The sequence below is a fragment of the Patella vulgata genome, chromosome 2, assembly GCF_932274485.2.
Source record: "Patella vulgata chromosome 2, xgPatVulg1.2, whole genome shotgun sequence".
Taxonomy (NCBI): Eukaryota; Metazoa; Mollusca; class Gastropoda; family Patellidae; genus Patella; species Patella vulgata.
Window position 1 is genome coordinate 7,467,328 of NC_065880.2, and position 23,640 is coordinate 7,490,967.

Sequence of the window (23,640 nt, forward strand, 5' to 3'; positions counted from 1 at the left end):
GTTGAATGAGTATTATTATAACATTTTTACCATAAACCAAAATGTTCACAAGATATTAGGTACAAGATTGAGAAGTAGTACCAGGTAAGACTAAAATAGCCCGTGTACGACACTCCAGTTCTTATAGATAATTAAAATGTTAAATAATGTCAAATCTGCTTTATCATTGTACAGTATAAGAAAGTTGGTGTATATTCGTACTTGGTATATTGGAAATCTTGAAAATATAATGCTAAAGTTCATTAACAATACTTGTTTTTGGCATGTACTCTATGTAAGTTATCTAAATCTGTACGTAGCTGTCGGATGTTTTATTGGCACGTTTGCGCCTATGCATTTGACCCGAAGAACACATATTTTGTTAAATATGTGCGATGCATATAACCATCATAAACATTTAAAAGGTGTCTTGAAGGATGTAAAAATTCGCAGATATAAGAACAGATAATATAAATGAACACAAACTCAATTTGATAATATTGAAATGTTTAACATTATGTTGGGTATTCTAGATGTATGAACCAGAGAATCTATTCCATGCTGCATAATAACAATATAGAATAAATTATATATCATAGATTCTCTATGAATTTAAACCTTTGGGACATGGACCTTCCCCAGCATTCAATAGCTGATGCAATTCAACCACATTGAGAGAGAGAGAGAGAGAGAGAGAGAGAGAGAGAGAGAGAGAGAAAAGTGTGTGTGGGGGGGAGGGTATTTCAAGAATTCTCTTGCTCGTAGGAGTCTTTTTGAAGAAAAACGGGGCTGGAGGGAGACCACGCGGTTGCACAGGCGACGCTGCTTCTTGTCACGTTCAAGCGTGAAATCGAAAGCACAAAACGTGACCCAATGAAATACCTTATTTTCTAACGCACATGCATCAAACCATTCGGCTACATAACCCCGGCGTAACAACTAATAGTGATGACATCACATCCTTTAAGTTCAGATTTCAGAACCAATGATACAGCCAAATTTGATGAATATTGTTATGGCTAACAGCCAATCAATTGCTTCTTTATATTGTATATATTAGATTTGAGAACCGTTAAAATACATACATCCAACGTCAATATAATTTGACTTGTATTCCAGGTACAATTGAATATTTAATTTAGCTGAATATATAAGATTTATTACATATACGGCTGCCAATTCTCTCTCTATATATATAAAGAAGTACATAACTTACCTCTATACATAGAAACAAAAACCACCAGCACAATAAAAACCGTTGCGGTATGCATACTGCCAATATGTATACTAATATGTATTATGATGTTGAACAGGCAAGGATATTTCTATTTCTCTTTTGGTGTTCTGTTGACACTGTGTGTCGTGACGAAATTAACTATATATATATTTACAATTCATATCTGTTCTATACAGACCACTAAATACAAACAATATATAGCTGTAAACCATTTACATATCATATTGTATCACTTCACACGAGTAGTCTTTAATTTAATTGTCACGGGTACCCTTTGCTAGAATATGCAAATTACAGTTTAGAAGGGACGGGGCGAGGTGGATGTCAATCTCACATTATTTTAGGGTTTTTTTAAAACATATATTTCATAACCATTACTTTTTGCTAAACTATATTAACATTAACGAATGCGACACAGTAATCATATGACATGGGCTGGGTTATCTTAAAGCAAAATATTTTAGTGAAGGGCTTTATGCACAGTTGTCTTTTTGTGCATTTATAATTTAACAAAGGAAGACAAACATTTATAAAAAAATAACGTCAGGTTTATTATGCACGAGTTTTGATTATTTTGCGTTGCACTTGTATGTTAGCCCCGTTTTGTTTATTTATTACTGATGTATAAATTTAACTTAACACTGAATCAATGCATATCATTTTTGCCAATGATATAATAATGACACTAAGGTCCTTCGCAATGCTACGGCGGTGTTACGGGATGGATTCACGATACCCTAACTTATGATTAAAAGGCCTTATATCCATATCGTATTATAAGTACAATCAAACAACCAGTGGATTAGATATCATCTTTATCTGATTCCCATTACATATCTGCACATACAGAGAATGTACGGTGGTTCTTAATTATGTACACAGCTACCCATGGAGATGAATGAGTTAATAGCTCATTTCTGTCCGGGTCACCAGACATCATAAAAATACTTTACTAACTCTTATTTCTGAACAGTTTGTCTTGTCCACGGGTTTGTTAAGCGCGGTGCGACTCTTTTGCACTTACAGAGCGTGAAGTATTGTTAACCATCAAAATGTTTATTCATATTAAAGTTTGTTGTATTAATCCAACACATTTTTGTTTGCCTATTTGAAATTTTCAGAAACTGGTGCAACTTGTTTCATAAAAATTAAGCATATCTAATAGAACATTAAATAATAAAACTATTAACATGGACAGTCCACAGATCGTTTCCTTTCTGAACTATTTCGTGGTGGCCGTTTTATAAAGAATCTAAAACATTGTTTCAGATATGAAAACAAACATAGTGACAACTGAGAAATATATTGTGATTTTATTTTATCTTTTAACATTATATATCATATTTAGTATTAATCTCTTCTACAATTGTGACAACTCTTTTTTACATAATAAATACGGGTATCACAGTGGCTAAATGGGTAAGACGATGGCTCGCTAGTCTGGAGGTCGAATGTTTGATCCCTGCATTGGCCGAGAAAAATCATCCAGATTTTCCTGAGTGGTCCCCCCTTGTCATTGATGCAGGACGGAGGTCAGCTGTCTAGTCGTACGGATGGGACGAAAAGTCGAGACCCCGTGTACACATTGGCGTGCGCGTCAAAGATCCATTGACAGATATAAGATTAGGGAGTAGTGCCGCTGTCTTCATTAGCCTAGTTCGGAGCAGAACAGTATAGCGTTAAACCCCATTTCATTTCATTACATAATAAATAAAACAAAAGCTATAGATTGGCAATAGAAGGGACACTATATACACTAATTACTAGATATACGTTTACGTTGATAATTAGAAAATATAAAATTAATAACTTCTCAATAAAGGTATTGCTTGTATCTAAAAATGTTCTATAAAATATTACATGCTTTTTACAAATTATACATAACAAAAAATACAAATGTGATTAGAGAGAGAGAGAGAAATGGGGTTTAACGTCCACTAGGTCATTTCGGGACTAACATATGGTTTAATTTTATTTCTATAATTCGCTTGCGCGTAGGGGTTTTTAGCAGTGGGAGGAAACCGAAGGACCCGGAGAAAACCCACGCGGTTGGACAGGCGACCCTGCTCCTTGTCACGTACAACCGGGATTCGAAACCACGTCAGTCGACTCAATGACAACCTTTATGATACACAAATGTAATTAATGAAAACAGATTTTATACATATATTTAAAAAAAATTAAAAAAAACATATTATGTAATGTTTGTAATTAATTGACTATCGATAATAGTACCATAATATAACAAATTAATATCATTATGTTATATCATAAATTATTACGTTGTTATTATTTTATTGACATTGCTATATAATACATAAATAGTAATAAATGATATACACTAAATTGTAGGGCTATTAATTTATTCTTATTTATACTCTTTAGATTTAGAATTATGGCATCATGTTGATGATATAAACATAATGCAGAATTGTTTTATTATTATTTATGATATACGCATGGTGGTGCTATATATATTGCTACTATTATCATGATACACGCATAATGCAGAAGTAGGAAATGACATAATGCGGAATTATGGTACGATGAATATGTTATTATTATCATGATATAAACATGATGCATTTGTTATTATTATCATGATATAAACATAATTCAGAATTATTGTACTGTGTATTTTTATTTTATTATCATGATATACATTGTACAATTATGGTACTGTGTATTTTTATTTTATTATCATGATATACATTGTACAATTATGGTACTATGTATTTTTAGAATATTATCATGACATTATGCACAATTATGGTACAATGTAATCGATTATGATCATGTCATAAACATATTGCATTTTGCTTACTGTAAACTGATTTCCAACAGAAAATAACTTGAACAAAAGCCACATATAAATTAAATATACAAAATGAACTACCATTTAAAGACATCGTGATTAATTTGTTGGTATTTCATCTAAATTTAATTCGATATATGCGCAGGCCATAGTGCCGCTGTCCAAGTAAAATTTGTTACAATCTATCCCGAAACAAAAATAAAACTTATGACAATAACGACCTATGCAAAATTGGCTTATCCGAGCAATCAAGAAGAAAGTTCGTCTCTTTAAGAAACTGGAGAATGCATGACGTAATTTTCGCCATTATGACGAGTGAAGCCATTGAGGCCATTTTGGTTAACCCAAAACATTAAAATTAGATGGCGGAGTACAGTAAATATAAAAACAAGAATACATAATATGTAATTATCCCAGAGGGGAATTTGTTTTACAAGGTGAAAGGATACACATATTTAGCTATAAATAATAAATTATTAAGTTATAATAAATCATGTCATTTATATAAAGTTATATAATTCGAAATAACCAATATACAACAGATTGGGTTGATTTATGAAATTTCAAAACATATAATATATCTCATATCTACTAATATCTAATAAAATGGAAGGAATGATTGATATATTAAAATACCGTGTTATTAGAATATTTTGTAAGAGAAGTTTTATCATTGACTTCATCAGAGGTGTACTGAGCAGTTAGGTAGGGTAGGCAGTGCCTGCAAAAACAAAAGAAACTGGAAAGGGTTGATAACCCTAGAATCCGGTGATATTTCCAACCATTGTATAGCGTGCGTATGGATACGTGCCCTTGCTCTGTTCCGAAAAAGTGCCCTTCCTCTCAATGTACGTAAATGCACCATTGATCACTCCTCCCTATTCCTTGTCTTTAGTCCTCGGTTAGACAGGAAACCAGTTAACGCTGCTGATTTTCGACTTATTGTATGGCTGGTATCTAATTTCATCTGATTTCGGTTTCCATTTTAAAAAGTGTACAGTTGGTTTGCAACCTTTTATGATCACAATTCCGCATTTATCCCCGGATTAAAATTCTCAGCGGTCGGCTGGGTAGCTCTATGATCGCAGGCCAACTTGTATCGTTGGGGCTCTAACATCGTGAAGCATAAGTGACATGACACAGAAAACGAAACTAGTTTGATTCACTATTCCTACATCTCATTCATATAGATTGTTTTTCTCCTGTGAATGATGCCTTAATTTTTTTACAATAGATACGAAGATGAATTTTAGTTATTTTGAAAAACGGACGAGTAGTAATTGTACTTGTCTCCCTGAGCGAAACAAAAAGCGTCGGATTTTGTCACCAATATCTTGAGAAAATGACAGAGGCCCACATTTCGGGAGATTTTTAGTCTTTTTCACAGTGACCAGAGTGAGCGGGGTTCTGACCAGATCGTAGCCAAGAGCCCAAAATATGTTCAATGTTAAAGGAGCCCCCCCCCCCCGCTCTAATTAGTTCTGAAAGAATAACTTATAATTTGATTTATTATGTTGTGCCAAATAAATTTATCAAATATACTGACATAGAAATTGCATTTGTGTGTGCATTCGCATTCGAAAACTCCTTAAGGTTTTCTGAAATTCCGAAATTATGTCGTGCTCAGGGGTAGAAAACCTACATTTGGCACTGCTCCAGAACACAATTAACGAACAGTTTCCACGAACTTACAGATTATTGTTGGTTGTATTGAACAATATTTTTTATATAGAAAGGTTGATTTTTTAATAGTAAGGGTAAATATTTGTATGTATTGAGTGATCAAGGGAGATAACTGGGAAAGCGAGACATTGACAATAACATTTGCCGTACAGTTGTGCAAGTTTTCCACGAATTAACTCAATATTGTTTACATAATTGAGTATCGTGTTATTTTTCACAATAATGAAGTAGTGTGTGGTGGTATTTGGTAGTATTTAACTAGCATTCGGTAGTATTGGGTGAATCGCCCAGGCTATTTATGAATGCAAATGTACAACAAGAATTATAATTTTTGAGGGAATTCCCCACTGGTTATATATTATTAATCAACAATGACCTCGTATAGTATTTAACAATGTACAGCATATTCTAGTCACGCCTTTCTTAGTCATTCACATTAATCATTCCGTTTTATAACTTGTATAGATCGTATTTGTCGGTTTATTTAAAGGGGCAATGTGGCAAATCAACAAATATCCTTCCGAACAAGCATGTTATCGTAACAAAGTTGTTGTTGTTTGTGGTGTGTAAGGGTAATATCGCGACACACTAGACGAGTAGGCCATCCAAACCCCTAATGCAGATTACAGTAACCTACAATTTAGATTACTGTCCACTGTATTTCAGACCGCCATCGTTAATTGATTGTAGTCGGCTGTCGGTGTATTGTCCCTAGGTGTTTATATTTTCGCATCATGGCTTCAAAGATAGCTAAGGATTATCAATAGCAGCCAACCCTTATTTTTGTCCATTACACCCTTTGGGGCTACAATAACCCTGCTTTTAATATATTTAATTTGGAATTAAAGCAGCGAGGGACACCAGTCTGCTGTACATAATAGCCACAAAACAATGCTAGTTAGTTATCCAAAGAATAAGTTGGAATTCATGCCACGACACAATTCTTCAGCACCACTGTCCGTGAAACAGTAAAAACCCGCAAAACAATCATTGTAAGGGACACAAAAAGACAAGAGAACTATCGCATAGCGGTATAGCTTTGGAGACAAAATCATGTTGTACAACATGTATTTTCAGACCACGTCGATACTTTAAGTGTTGCGCCAGTGTGACATGGATGTTCCGCATATATGTGTTTGATAAAAATCCGTGAATGTACACCTTTAACAAAGTGATTTCATTTTGAAGCAATGAATGGATTTTTCCCTCACTGCAATTCTTCCTTTTTATATACAAGTTATAACTCTATTGTTTATGGCCTTAACCAGCTTAGCCACAATTTTGATATGATTCAATAGTATAGGACCTTAAGCAGGTTAAAGTCATCTGTGTGAACAAGAATTTAAAGGGGTTGTATTACTTTCCTTATTTAATTTTGTACCCATTATAGGGATGTTTGATGCGATTTTCAAGTTCGCAATAGTTGAAATTGTCTTGATATGTTACAAGACCAATCTGCACACAGAAAACTATCCCCACTGAGAATAGATATCAAAACTATCTATTACGTAAATATAGCACTAAAGTTCCCTAAAATCGTTTTGATTCTATAAAATAATCTAAGTACGTTATAATATTTGAAAAGGTCTAACCTAAAGGCGTGTTATACATTTCAATTTCATATTTATTATGACGGCAAGGGTATTGTTGAACAACATGACTGTCAAAAGAAAACAAGGCATTCAATATGCTGTTTGCAATACTTCAATTACAATACCAGATGTAAATTTCCAGAGGATAGAGCCACGCCCTGATATATCTGCAGATACCCGAATAATTAAGATTAAATTTGCGAATAAATCACCACTATATTAAGTCTACAGTGTAATATATTGATCCTCGTTATCCTTTAAGAGTGCACCGGTTCTAAGTGTTTCGTATTTCCATTGTTCATATGCCTTATTTGCCACACTCAAAAATACGAGTTTTCGAGTGAAACATGTCGGAGAGTCATAAGTGTTATTTACGATAATACGAAGTCCATCGTGTTTCAATAGATTATATGTGGTATATTTTTTAATCCTGTTGGATCCTTGCCAATTGGAAGCTAGAGGGTTTAACGTCCACTTGACACAAACTAGGTCATTGCGGTAGGGGGCATTTGCAGTGGGAGTAAACCGGAGGACCCGGTACAAGCGGGAAATAGAAACCACGCCACTCAATGAAAGACCGTATGATACAACACACACGTGTTAACTATTCGACCACCCTAAAACGAGAGTTATTGTTAAGCTTGAAAGTCAAATCATGGCAACATTTCCTTATTTAGAACGCCAATCATGTCTAGGTGCACGTAACGAGTGGATTAGGATTATCACAACAATAATGAATTAATAACGCAGCTCGTCTCGATTTTACTCAATAGTCATGCATGCACAATAAGACTTTAAAAACAAAATGTTTATTTGTGTAGTGCATACGCAAAAGTTATTTTTTTTTTGGAAGACTTAAGGTGTCAGGAAGGAATTTCTACGACTATATTATTGACATAATGCGTATTGTTTATGTTTTGTTCCTAAAATAATGCCAATTCAAAATTAGGATTATCCCCTTAATATTTATTACAATATTACTACATTACTACATTATATCAATAAAACAAAAAGTAGTAATTCATTATATATATTTTTTGGGCAAAATGCAGTAATTTATTATACTAAAAAATATGACAAAAAGTAGCAATTTATTATATTAAAAAATATGACACAAAACAGCAATTTATTATATAAAAAATAATGAGTAATATGACAAAAAGTTCTAATTTATCACATAAAATATATGACAAAAAGTTCTAATTCAGCGTTCATAGGGAAGACAGTAGTCGGCGTTCCTAGCCGTAGTACAGGCTCCTCGGCTTAGAGGGTGGGGTCGAGACAACATGTAGTGTTTCAGCCGTTAGGTCTGAGTTCTAGACTTCTTAAACTCAGACTGTAGATATTATAATAACTCATAATGTACTTTCAAAGATTTTGTTGTTTCCTGTATAAAGATATATACACATAGTTATAACCACACAGTTTTCCAGAGTTAATTGTTCATTGACGTTTTATACACAACGTGGAAGTCCTAATTAATTGATCGCTTTAAAAACAACGAAGTGTCACAGGGGTTATTTGGTGGATGGTTACCTCGGGGGTTAAAGTCCATCAGACGAATCACAAGCCTATTATTAGGTACTTGCATAAACATGTTCTCAGGTGTTCTAGAAATTGAACGCACACCCTGCCCGGTGCATGAATCTGCCACTCTTACTAAATGGGAATAGGGTTTTGTCTAACAGCCAAGTTTAGTTTTATAATCTTGCGGTGTTGGCTTGAAAGTAATGTCGGGTCTAAAACATCACCACCAATCTACCAATCGAGTTGTTAGAATACATAACTAACTGGTAATAGTTATTATAGTAAGTCTCTCTCGAGGGTGACTACCTAATATATAAATATTAAACATGCATTATGCAAGAGCAAAAGCTGCTTATTACAAGTCTTTCTTTAGGCCTGAAATGTTATCTAAATTATCAATTAGACATTAATTAACTTATCCAGACCATAATAAAATCTCGAAGTCAAGGCTAGCCTTCGATGTAGGCTGGATTAGATTCCTATATGCCGCTAACGGCCAAAGATAATTAAATCAGAAAAAGTGGATAATCGAGACTATGCTGTTTATATTAATGGTTTTAGTAATGATAACCGAGACTATGCACAAATTTCACCGGCTTCTTTCTCGGCTCATAGTGGATCAATTTGACTGAAATTTTCAGCAAATTACCATTACACTATCTAGTTTTTAACTATTATAGCGAGAACTGCCATCTCTTTATCTTATCTCCCATAATGTATCTTTAATATAAAACGTTTTGGATATTAAATTTGTAACTGGTATACAATTATCTACAATTGTTTCAACATTTTGTTTTGCCTAATGTACTACTACCTTTTCATTGCAATACAGGGTTAAATTCAAGATTTTTCGGTTACATTTATATAAGGGTTTAATACTAAATCGCTTACTGATGTTTCAACTAAGTTGTCATATGGGTTGGACACTGGTGTACTCCCGCATGTTTCATCTAAATTGTCATATAGACACCGGGTAACTTCAGGATGGTTCACCTAAACTGCGATATGGACTGGGTAATGATTCACTCCGAAGTTGTCATATGGATTGGACACAGGTGTACTTCCGGATATTTCACCTCAATTATCATATGGACTGGACATTCGGTTACTTCCGGATAGTTCACCTAAATTGCGATATGGACTAGGTAATAATTCACTCCGAAGTTGTCATATGGACTGGACACTGGCGTACTTCCAGATATTTCACCCCCATTTTCATATGCACTGGACACAGGGTTACTTCCGGATAGTTCAGCCGAATTGCGATATGGACTGGGTAATGATTCACTCCTAGTATTTAGTTATAGGCTGTTGTAGACTTGCGAATAGGAAAAAGGCAAACATCATTTTTATATCTTTTTTATATCTTAAAAGCACAATGTATTTTTATAAGCCCAATCATGTAGACGTATAATGCCAGCATATAGGACTAATATCATCATGATATTATTACAGCTGTTGTCAGTATGTATTGAGCTAAATAATATAAGGAATTTTATTTCAACTCTTGGTGAGTGTATGTTACCTTGTCTTACAAAGTATCAATGAAACTATCAATAACTTACCTAGCGTAGTGTAGTTTAAAACATAAAATGATTTTTTAGTCTACTTACTGTTTGTATTGTGTCTACTTGCCCTGAAATAAACAATGCATTATTCTCAAAATCAAATATTAACTATTAAAGTACAGATACAACTGATTTTTAAAAAGTTAATTAAGAAAATAAAACCAAATACCAACGCTAAATAAAATCCCGGCTTGGATTCAATCGGATTTTAAAAAGGTCTATCATTAAATGGGCAACAAAATGGCGGTGGACTTATTACATAGCCGAGAGCATAGATCGATGAAATTTCAATTCCAGATATCTTTATCAATACTGAACGGAATTGCACAATTTGCGGACTGATATTATTAGAGATTCGACCTTCACAATACTGTAATGGCACATTGGAACTTCAGATCTTCCTGTTATGATGAACAAAGTTAATAATCAATTACTCTGCTTTGTATTAATTTCTCAGTAACTATATGATTCTCTAGTTAGTGTGATCCCACCCCCGTCTTATTACTTGTGTAAATATCTATCTATCATTGTATAAGCGCCACTTACCCTCTTCTGGTTTTACCGTTACCTGCAATTAAAATAAAATCATGAAACTTTAGAGGACAATAAACCATGCAACTTTAGGAGAAATGAAAAAAAAACATGAACACAACACAATTATCTGGATGGAAAATGGTTTATGACTATTCAAATAGTCTCTTCTTTTACTTATATGTACAAAGCGCAAGTTCTTAAATCTCCGTTTAATTTTAATCAAATCAATAATCACCTCCGGATGTTGCAAGTTTTCTACATTGATAAATAACCAGAATGATAAGACCAATAATTATTGCAACAGCAAAACATAAACCAAAGATTAATGCTGTGATGGTGCCCACTTCCTTTTCAACTGCAATAAAAAAATAAAGCAATAATTATAAGTAAGCCATCTACATTTATCTCCAAGTACTTTATCCCGATTTTTTTTGTGTAACCAATATTTTATTTCAGAAATTTATGAAATGGGATCAGGGAACAGGCAAAGCCTATATTATCCCTCTCCTCATACAAGGAATATAAAACATATAATATACAGATCTTCTATGTACATATTATAAAATAATGGTGAAAATCATATAAATTAAATAATTCATATACATACTATTTAAAACAAATGAAAAAAAGAGGAAGTGCTGTTTTATAACATGATAAAAACGGTTCTATAAATAGATTCAGATATTGAAGCGTCTGGTAACATCGAAGTATTCATGAACTATTTTAAAGATGTTATAAGATGTAGTCTGATTTTATATGCCAAAAAGAAGTGGTTTAATTGATTGCTGGTGGGATGGTAAAAGATGTATTGTATATTTTCGTGCATCTGTATATAGTGGGCACCAGCGGAGAAAATGTTCAGATTCTTCAAAGCGATGACCACAGCTGCATGATGGATCCTCGGATATATGTCGTAGAAATTTATGCCCGTTTAGGTCGCTACAAGAAAGCCGCAATCTACTGTGTATGATCTGGTTCTTTCTTTATCCCGATTGGTGCAGTAAAGTAGAACGAGTAGACACTGTCCCTCCCAGGCCCTTCTACAAAGGCAAAAATTTCCACTGGGCACCCAGGGCTCCCCACTGACAGGGAAACTACAGTGTGATATTCAGGGTACTTTTTTCGATTAATACAACTATTGGGTCCATGATCGCTGGTCTTACCCACCCTGACTCCCTCAGACAAATTATATGTATTTATGTGAACTTTATAAATAAAATATTGTAATTTAGTATTCTCACCAGATGCATGTAGATTAGCTGAAGTCCGTAGTGGCTGACGAATCACCAGGTGGACTGGTTTTGATGAACCATACCTGTTACTAGCAATTACTCTCACAAAGTACTCGGTGTCTGGGTTGAGGTTTTCTATACATCCGTTTAAAACACTGCCTTCTTCAGTTAGTTCTACTGTTGGTGTGGAAGTCCATGTTTTGTTGTCTACAGAATGTTCAAAAATAAACTTCTGGGTATCTCCACCATCAAAACCTGGTTTTAGCTTAATACAGATCGAACTGTGGGATAAACTGTCCAATATAAATTCACTGGGTACATCTGGTACAGCTAAACAATAAAATCAACAAAATTTATTTATTGTTATTACTATTAGCTGCAAGATGATCACGAATTTACTGTCTGAATAAACAATCTATTTTGCACAAGGATCTTCAAAAATAAATTCAACAACATATTACACATTACACAACACAGTTTATGTTGCCGTGCCAGATTCAGTATCTTTATATGAAGAAATATTTTACATATAATCTTTTAGAGGTATTTATTAACTGGAAAGAGCAGTGCACATACGTATTTGTGATATGCTACCTATACTTACACTGTGTAGTGAGTGTTATGGTTAATATAATATGGTCGATATCATTGGAAATGTTGACTTTATAATCTCCATAAAAGTCAGATGAATTGATCTTAACATTTAAAGTTGACATAAATATATTAGTAGAATTAATAATATCTTCTTGTTGATATCGTCCATCGTTTATATTAATAGGTTTGTCCAGTCTATACCATGTAAATGTTGGTTGAGGATAGGCCAATATACTGACAGATAGTTGAACTGTTTCAGATACATTACCAACAACTGTCATAACGGGTTTAACATACGGGTATTGACGAAGAGAACCTAGTAATGAAATAGAAGTTAACAACGTAATATTGTTGAAATAGTATTTCTCCTAGGATTATACTGAAATGTATTTTGAGTACTAGATTTTTATTATTTCAAACATGGAAGGCTGGATGGCCGAATGGTTAGCGCGCGCTGTATCATAAAGTCTGTCATAGAGTCAACTAGCGCGGTTTCGATTCCCTGGGTGTATGTGACAAGGAGTAGGGTCGCCTGTCCAAGCTGGTGGGTTTTCTCCGGGTCCTCCGGTTTCCTCCCACTACTACATACCCCTACGCGCAAGCGAATTACTAAAACAAAATTGAATCATATGTTAGTCCTGAAATGACCTAATTTGTGTCGAGTGGATGTAAACCCCCTCTCTCTCTCTCCCTCTTTCTCTCTCTCTCTCTATCTCTCGCACGATTCACAATCCAGCTACATGTACATACATGATTTTACTTATCATTAATTATTAAATTCACTATAAACTTACATCTTATATTTACATCCTGTGATAAATTGGTAACAGTTGTCTGTATGTGACTATTAACAGCTGTACATGTATATATTCCTGTATCTAGACAATCAGATGTAGCTTTATAATAATTGATAGAATTGGTGGTTAGTTCTTTAGTGCTACTATCTGGTGTAGACCATGTCATGTTGGCTATAGGGTTACTATTGGTAGAACACGACAAGTTAAACGACTGACCTTCATCTACGTCAGTTTTATCAGATTGAATGATGACTGGATCCAGATCTGTGGATTATAATAGAAAAGCTGGATCTGAATTTAGAAAGTTAATTCTGAACTATTGTTATATAAAACTGTGATAATCACCCAATGAAACACAGGACAGAGAAGTAGGGCGGTGATTTTTTTAAATCAAATGTCATCATTCTCTGTAGCTTGTAATTCAGAAACTCCTTAATATGTAGCTCTGTCATGTTAATGTCTGAACACAACTGTGTAGCAAAAATAGTTAGAACGTCTGGATTTGTTTTTCGGATATGGCACCATAATAGAATAGTTAACTCTTGGCATTTCTCAATTTGCTAGGGCTAGGGACAGTATAATGAAATAGTTAACCGATAGAACGTCTCCAAGATTGTTACCTGTTCGAACTACTCAATTTGTTAAAGATAGGACAAACTTAATAAAAGATTCATTTAAATAGTTACTTACATCGTACATCAACCTGCACAGTTTTACTATCTGTTTTAATCAGTTGATTACCATTAGTAGGTTGTAATACTGTAATAGCTGTACAGTTATATACACCAGATTGATTTCTGTTGATATTATTTATAACTAAATCTTTATTATTAGATACTACACGTCCATCTGGACCATACCATTTAATAGTTGATACAGGATTAGAATCAACTGTACAGGTTACAGTTAGACTATTTGATTCTTCTATAACAACAGATTCACTTGATAAATATACTATTGGTCCATCTGAAATGTACATTTGAACATGATCATGGAAGTTAAATCTTCAAATATGACAGGATATGGCGTACAGTCGCTTGACTTGAACATACGAATATGTGCCCCATGCTACTAACCGACTTTATAAGGTTCTTCGATAATCAAGATGTTTTGTGTACATCTAGTTAGCAATTAATACTAGTCAATATTTAATTCAGTCTATTCTTGCATAGCAATCAAAGTAAACAGCAATTGAATGCAAAACAAAACAGACAAGAACGATGCTTTAAAAGATACTTACATAAAACATAAATTGTTGTTTGGTTTGTACCTGTACCTGTCTGTTGTATATCAGGTGATGTAGGTATCATGATATTAGTAGCTGTACATCTATAAACACCTGTCTGATTCCTCTTTATATCAGGTATAGTTAATGTAGAACCAGTAGAACTATATCCACCAGGTCCAGTCCATCTATAACTAGTAACAAGAGGGTTACCTGAACAAGTTATAGTTAATCCAGTAGATTCTAGTATTTTATATATAGATGGCGTGGACACAGTAGGTGGATATAAAACATCAACTTGTACAGATGTAGATGTTCCTGTTCCAACTCCATTATTAGCTGTACATGTATACTGTCCAGCATGTGATCTCTGTACTGACGTCAGACGGAATACAGATGACCTTTGACCTGTAATACTGACACCATCTTTACTCCAGGTAAAACTGGTAGGTTGTGGATCAGAATCATCAACAGTACAGGTTAAAGTTAGTTGATTACCTTGTATTATTTTATACGGACTGGTTGATGGTTCTATATATACTGTAGGTGGATCTGGAATAGATCAAAGGTTAAAATCAGTTAATTACCTTCTAGTATTCTATACGGGCTGGTTAATAGTTCTATCTGTTGATAGATCTGTAATAGTTTCGATATACAGGAAAATCATGAAAGGAGTAATGATATATTATTGAATATAAACTCCTAACATTAGAGAATAGAATAGTTTATATAGGCAAAGTTAAATATTTGTGTTACTCTGTAACTCTATAATGTCTCATGTTGTGATCGAAAAAATGTGGGTACAGAGACATACAGACTTTGACGAATTATCTGCGTATTTCATGTACCAAAAAGAGCATATTCAAATCATTGGAACTGCATTGACTAAGGTGTACATCGCTTGAAGATATAATATTAAGACTCAAAAGATATTTTATGGCTGCTAAGTTGTTGTAATCTACCAAAACTGCGGACTGATCTCCATAAAATTCATTACAGAAATTTATTGAAATATATAACTATTGTTTTATGTTTACGTGTGCAATGCTAGTTAAATGTGCTTTAACTGTAATATGAAAATTTCATAATATCGACATACTGTTTTCAAAATCTTTACTTGATTTATGCAATAGCAGACACATGACACCATCTCAAAGATATTCTGATTGAATGATTGCCTGATTCGATTCTGTCTAACGTCTTATAAATCAATATGATGACATTATCATTTCGTGGCCAATTGATGCACATAATATTAAGTACTTTATTTCTCAAATTCGATTATAAAAATTAAAATGCTAAAATACATAAGCCTTCATCGTCTACGTTCAGTATTTTCTGTTTTAATGTACCACATGTGCCCTAACTATATTCAATATGCCTCGATTCTATTGAAAACTAAAGCCTTTCTTAATTGACTTAAAGGTATTTAGTTTTAAACTACCTGTTTTTTTTTATACATTTCACCGATGTGGTTACTTGTATGTATAGTTAAATTTTACTTCATGAATCTTGCTGGCATTACACAATGGTTTCTCTGGGTTATATTCCTGATTGTTTTCAACCTACATCTTATATTTCATTATAACTTACATCATATATATTATTATAACTTACATATTATATATTATAATAACTTACATCATATATATTATTATAACTTACATATTATATATTATTATAACTTACATCTTATATATTATTATATCTACATCTTATATATTATCATAACTTACATCTTATATATTATTATAACTTACATCTTATAGATTATCATAACATATTATACATTATTATATGAAAGTTGTAAGTTATAATACTATATACATCTTATATATTATTATAACTTACAACTTTCATATTATTACAACTTACATCTTACATATCATTATAATTTACATTATATATGTTATTTAACCGATAGAACGTCTCCAAAATTGTTACCTGTTCGAACTTCTCAATTTGTTACAGATAGGACAAACTTAATAAAATATTCATTTAATTATCTACTTACATCGTACATCAACGAGTACAGTTTTACTGTCTGTTTTAATCAGCTGATTGCCATTAGTAGGTTGTAAATCTGTAATAGCTGTACAGTTATAAATACCAGACTGGTTTCTGTTGATATTATTTATAACTAAATCTTTCACGACCATCTGGACCATACCATGTAATAGTTGATACAGGATTAGAATCAACTGTACAAGTCAATGTTAGACGATTTGGTTCTTCTACAACAACAGTCTCACTCAATACAGATACTATTGGTCCATCTGAAATGTAGATTTGAACATGAAGGTAAATCTTCAGATATGACAGGATATGGTGTATAGTCGCTTGGGTTGAGCATACGAATATGCCCCATGCTACTAAGCGAGTTTATAAGATTCTTCGATAATCATAATGTTTTGTGTACATCTAGTTAGCTATTAATACTAGTCAATATTTAATCCAGACTATTTTTGCATCGCGATCAAAGCAACATAAAACACCAATCGTTTGAATACAAAAACATCAGACAAGAAAGAGGTTTTAAAAGATACTTACATAAAACATCAATTGTTGTTTGACTTGTACCTGTACCTGTTTGTTGTATATTAGTAGATGTAGGTATCATGGTATTAGTAGCTGTACACGTATAAACACCTGTCTGACTCCTCTTTATATCAGTTATACGTAATGTAGCACCAGTAGAACTATATCCACCAGGTCCAGTCCATCTATAACTAGCAGTAGGGTTACCAGGGATACTGCTACAAGTTATAGTTAACTCACTAGATTCTAGTATTTTATATATAGATGGTGTGGACACAGTAGGTGGATATAAAACATCAACTTGTACAGATGTAGATGTTCCTGTTCCAACTACATTATTAGCAGTACATGTATACTGTCCAGCTTGTGATCTCTGTACTGACGTCAGACGGAATACAGATGACCTTTGACCTGTAATACTGCCACCATCTTTACTCCAGGTAAAACTGGTAGGTTGTGGATTAGAATCATCAACAGTACAGGTTAAAATCAGTTGATTACCTTCTATTATTTTATACGGACTGGTTGATGGATCTGCATGTACTGTTGGTGGATCTGAAATAGATAACAGTTAACTTAGTTTAGAACCAACTATTATAATATGAGGACTTGTTGATGTTTCTACATGTACCCTGGGTGGATCTGGAATAGATAACAGGTTAAAATCAGTTGATTACCTATTGTTTTATAAGCACTGGTTGATGGTTCTACATGTACTGTTTGTAGATCTATAATAGTTTCGATATACAAGAAAATCATGAGAGGGGAAATTGAGGAACTAAAAGTATTATTGAATATAAACTCCTAACATTAGCGAATATGAATATTCGTTTTACTCTGTAACTATAAATTCCCATTTCGTGACCAAACAGTTATGGGTATCGATACAAATAGACTTTGGTCGAATTATCTACGTATTCCATGTACAAAGTTAGGGCATATTCAAATAATTGGAACTGCATAGGTTAAGGTGTACGTGGTTTTAAGATATAATGTTAAGACTCAAAGGACGTTTTATGGCTGCTAGGTTGTTATAAATCTACCAAAACTCAGGATCATTTCTGAATTTGGTTGAAATATACAGCTATTGTTTTATGTTTACGTGTGCAATGCTAGTTAATTGTGCTTAAAGTGGTATATGGAAGCTACATAATATAGATATACTGATTTTAAAATCCCCACTTGCATTTTACTAAACCAGACACATGACAACATCTCATAGATAATCTGATTGAATAATTTCCTGATTCCGTTCTGTCTGACATCTTATAAATTAATATGATGACACTAGATTTCATAGCCAGTTGATGCACATACTATAATGTACTGTATTTCTCGAATTCGATTATAAAAATTGAAATGCAAAAATACATAAGCCTTCGTCGTCTACGTTCAGTATTTTTCTTTTTTAGTTTATTAACTTACATATTATATATTAATATAACTTACATATTATATATTCATATAACTTACATCTTATATATTATTACAAGTTGCATTTTATATATTATTATAGCTTCATCTTATATATTAATATATCTTGCATCTTATATATTATAATATCTACATCTTATATATTATTATAACTTACATAGTATATATTATTATAACTTACATCTTATATATTATCATAACTTACATCTTATATATTATTATAAATTATATATTATTATAACTTACATCTTATATATAATTATAACTTGCAACGTATTTTATATATTATTATAGCTTACATTTTATATATTATTATAGCTTACATTTTATATATTATTATAGCTTACAGCTTATATATTAATATATCTTACATCTTATATATTATTATAGCTAGATCTTATATATTATTATAACTTACATCGTATATTATTATATAATCTTATATATTAAATTATTATATCTTACATCTTATATATTATTGTAGCTACATCTTATATATTATTATAAATTATATATTATTATAAATTATATATTATTATATCTTACATGTTATATATAATTATAACTTGCAACTTATATATTACATATTATATATTTATATAACTTACATCTTATATATTGTTACATTTTATATATTATTATAGCTTACATTTTATATATTATTATAGCGTACATCTTATATATTAATATATCTTACATCTTATATATTATTATATCTACATCTTATATATTATTATAACTTACATAGTATATATTATTATAACTTACATCTTATATATTATCATAACTTACATCTTATATATTATTATAAATTATATATTATTATAACTTACATCTTATATATAATTATAACTTACATCTTATATATAATTATAACTTGCAACTTATATTTTATATATTATTACTACCCACATCTTCTATATTATAATAAATTATATTTTATTATACCTTATATATTATTATAACTTACATTGTATATCAAGAGTGATATAATCTGTTGTACCAGTACCACACTGATTGGTAGCTGAACAGTAGAGTTTTTTATTATTTAGTTGTTTGGTACTAGTTAACTGTAAGATACTAGCTGTTGCACCATTTGTAACACCAGTAGTCTGTCCTGGTAGTACATTATCTGTTGAATCTATATACCATGTGAATGACACTGTTGAATCTATAGTTCCGGTATAACACGTGACTTCTGTTACCATACCATCAGTAAATAATAATCCACCTTTATCTTTGATTGTGGCTGTTACTCGAGCTAAAATAGAATACAATGTAAGGCTCCAGTTCAATAAAGGGACTATCCCGATTCGAAAATAAAAGTACGTATCAAATTTAAGCGCCAAACTATAGACGAATAGTGTATTTACCTTGTCTCGAAATCTCAAGTAAAAATATTGAGTCGTCTGGATGTGAACGTCAAAACTGCTTATCCGGACACGAAACCGGTTTAAGATTTCGGGTCAATTTCACAAATATTAAGTTAGTTGCTCGGTCCAGAGAATTTTAAGGGATTTTGATACAAAATTTAGCAGTTTTATTCTCCAAATAATTATCGGTATTGGCCTTTTAATGCTCATCTTAATGATTAAAACAATATATATAGATTTAGACATGCCTCTATTTGAATTTTCGCTCACCTGAAATCGAAAGATATGCACTTCCCGTTTTCTCACCTGAAATCAAAAGATGTGCAGTGCCCGTATCCTCAATGCTCTGACTTGCACTGCCCGTGCCACTAAAGCTTCCACCTGTACACTGCCAGTTTCCCCCGTCTCTTAGAGTTGATGCACTGTTGATGTATACATAACTTTTACCAGCATTAAAATCAACGGTAATATTATAACCAGATGAAATCCATTCATTATTTCGTTTCCATTTAATAGAATTTGGTCGATTATCATTTGATAGTTTAACCGTACATGTTAAAGTAACTGATGCACCTTCACATACAGCAGACTTATCTATATCGACTGTAACCTCACCTATAAATATAAAATAGTGCATAGCAGAATATTGCAGAAAAACTAACTGCGTGACAAACGAGGCTATCAAACGAATACAATGTAGACAATACTGTTTGGAGACGAACAATACTTTCACTGTTTTTAATACCTTAAATCACTGTCCAAAGCTTTAGAGAAGACCCCAGATTAAACGAAGGGCTGTCATGTTGCTGTACTTGGGATATATTTGATTGAACGGGAAGAATAGACACACTCCTTCAAAAGCTGTCGAAAGCTTTAGGGAAGACCCAAGATTAAACGAAGGGCTGTCATGTTGCTGTACTTGGATAGATTTGATTGAACGGGAAGAATAGACACACTCCTTCAAAATCTCAGATGTAGAAGCCAATCCAGCAATGGCCAGAGAGGGATTTCTTGAGCCATTGCTTCAGGAATATATAATAGAACATGTTAATCTAAACTGATATCACCTACAAATATACCAATAAGATGTGCTTTCTCAATGGCCTTAAAAATACTAAAGATAAAATGGGGGTTTAACGTCCAATCAAAACAAAATGGGTCATTTCAGTATTTACATATGGTTTAATTCTATTTTCAAGATTTCTCTTGTTCGGGAGAGTCTTTAGCTTCGGGGGGGGGGGGGGGGCGGACGACCTGCAGAAAACCCACGGGGATGGACAGGTGACGGTACTTCTTGATACGTACACGCGGGGAATCGCCTCTAGATTTAAGGACCAGGCATACACATGTACATATACACAACACATTCATTATGATATGAATTTGATTCCGGGTACATTAATTTCTATATTTGATTTAACTGAATATCTAAGTTGCATATCTTACATGGATAAATAACCCGATTGAGGTAACCTTTTTACTGCCAATTCCATATCAATTCGTAAAAATACGTAGTAAACAACTTACCTCTATACATAAAAACAAAAACAACCAGCACAATAAAAACTGTTGAGCGATGCATACTACTTAAGCCGATAAATATATTATACCTGCTTCTCTTTTGTTGATACTGTACAGGCCCTACCGTGTCGAAATTCACTATACAACTATTTTAAATTCATAACTGAACAATAAATGTGACTAAATACAGCAATCTATAGCTGTAATACATTTTTATATCATATAATAGCACGTTACGAGTAGCGTGCCCATCGCTCAAAGATGCAAAATACCGTTTAGGAGGGGAACGTGAGGGGATGAGGTGGATTTTAAACATATATTTCATAACTATATATGTTTCATACATTTGTTGCTAAAATATAAAAAATACCGCTCTGTATATAATCATATCCTGTCTTCATTAGCCCAGTAGTTGCAGAAGAGTAGGACGTTAAACCCGATTGTATTTATTAATATAACCACAGGACATCGATTGGATTATGCTAAATCAACATTATTATTAGTAAACTACTCTATGTACAGTTATAATGTATTTTACATTTAGTGTTGATGTCGAGCATAGCGGGAAAATACTTTTTAAAAATATTAGCATGTTTATAAACCAGTTATTTTGCGTTTAATTGCATTGTACTGTAGACCTTTCTGGGATATTTGTTATTATTTACCGATTGCCCTAAAAACATAAAAACTGCGTCAAAAACACATATTTAATTCCCTAGGGGCTTAAATATATTTTAAAGAAAGCATGATTAATCATGATGTATTCAGAACTTTGAGGTATAACAACGTTTAAAAGATTCCACAAACTAAGAACGGACACTAACTATGGTAGCTACTATCAGCAATTGATAAGATATTTTGTCTTACTAGTCCGGCAGAACTATGGCTGAACCTGGAAATACAAAGTTTTTTATGATCGATTTTAGTAGCCTAGGGTGTCCTCTTTCAGAATCTGCCGGGTGAAACTCGGTCACCCTTGAGCGTTTTGAGAAATTCAAGATGGCGTCCAAGACTGCCGCCACATCAAATAATCCCCTATAGCTTCCATAGTATTTATTCTAGGATGTTAATTTTGTTATCTAACCGTATGTTTCTGGGGTCAAGGAATAGAGTGAAATCATTTATTATGTTGTCGAGTGATTAGATGATAGTACAATATGGCCCTTTAACCCGTTAGCGGCGGTTCTCGGCGATTATTTCACCAACCAATGATTTCAAAGGAAATAGGCAGTGCAATTACAGATATCATAATCTAATAAATAAACAATACCATATATGATGATCACTCTGAACCATTTTCCCTAATTGTCGTACGTTATATAAGCAGGAGTTTGCTGACAGTTAGGTAGACGACTAAAGACGACTAGAGACGAGCGGGGTCGGAGAGACCGGCCTATGGACTCACCCGAGTTCAGCCGCTGCCTTGACAGAGGGGCAGAATGGTGGATTTAATATAGTTATATGTGTTCCTGTCGTAGTCTAGTTCCTGTATAGTTTGTTCACGTAGTTTTGTTGTATGTATGTAACTGAAGCTGTTTTATATACCTGATTTAAATAAGTCCTATATTTACTAAACCGATCTCTGTTATTACTAAGATAGTGTTTCATAGATCAGAAATTTCATACTGTCTCCATATACACGTAATGGTGATCCCCAATTAGTAAAAGTATGTAAATACGAATAGGACCAAAGAAATATATCCATAGAGGAAGAATTATAGGACGTTAACCACATTTTATGTATTTGTAATTTTCAAGCTCAATAGGCCAAATCGTTACACGACATGGAAATGCACATTAAGATGCATATAGTAACATTAAACAATAGCAGTAACGTTGATATAAGGGGGGGGGGTGATCAAAAAGATGTTGCTGCTAAAGCTGCTTTAGATTTTCCCCAATCACCGTTTCTAATACCATATGGGGATTTTAAGTCGTCAATAAACCATTTTACTTATGCTCGTTGGCAACGGTGATGGGATCTTGCAGGC

The 23,640-nt window shown here is 33.0% G+C and overlaps 1 protein-coding gene across 1 annotated transcript; it reads right to left on the reverse strand.

Annotated features, from left to right (window-relative positions):
- Positions 1–8,380: 8,380 nt before the first annotated feature.
- On the reverse strand, positions 8,381–21,774 carry LOC126810223 (hemicentin-1). The gene is given in 15 exon segments (XM_050535193.2): positions 8,381–8,693; positions 10,447–10,469; positions 10,948–10,969; positions 11,171–11,290; positions 12,177–12,497; positions 12,772–13,077; positions 13,556–13,822; positions 14,249–14,524; positions 14,799–15,335; positions 16,798–16,931; positions 16,933–17,059; positions 17,334–17,876; positions 19,726–20,016; positions 20,435–20,743; positions 21,656–21,774. Coding segments are annotated over 13 exon segments (2,946 nt in total). The 5' UTR covers positions 19,964–20,016; positions 20,435–20,743; positions 21,656–21,774; the 3' UTR covers positions 8,381–8,661.
- Between the last annotated feature and the right edge of the window lie 1,866 nt (positions 21,775–23,640).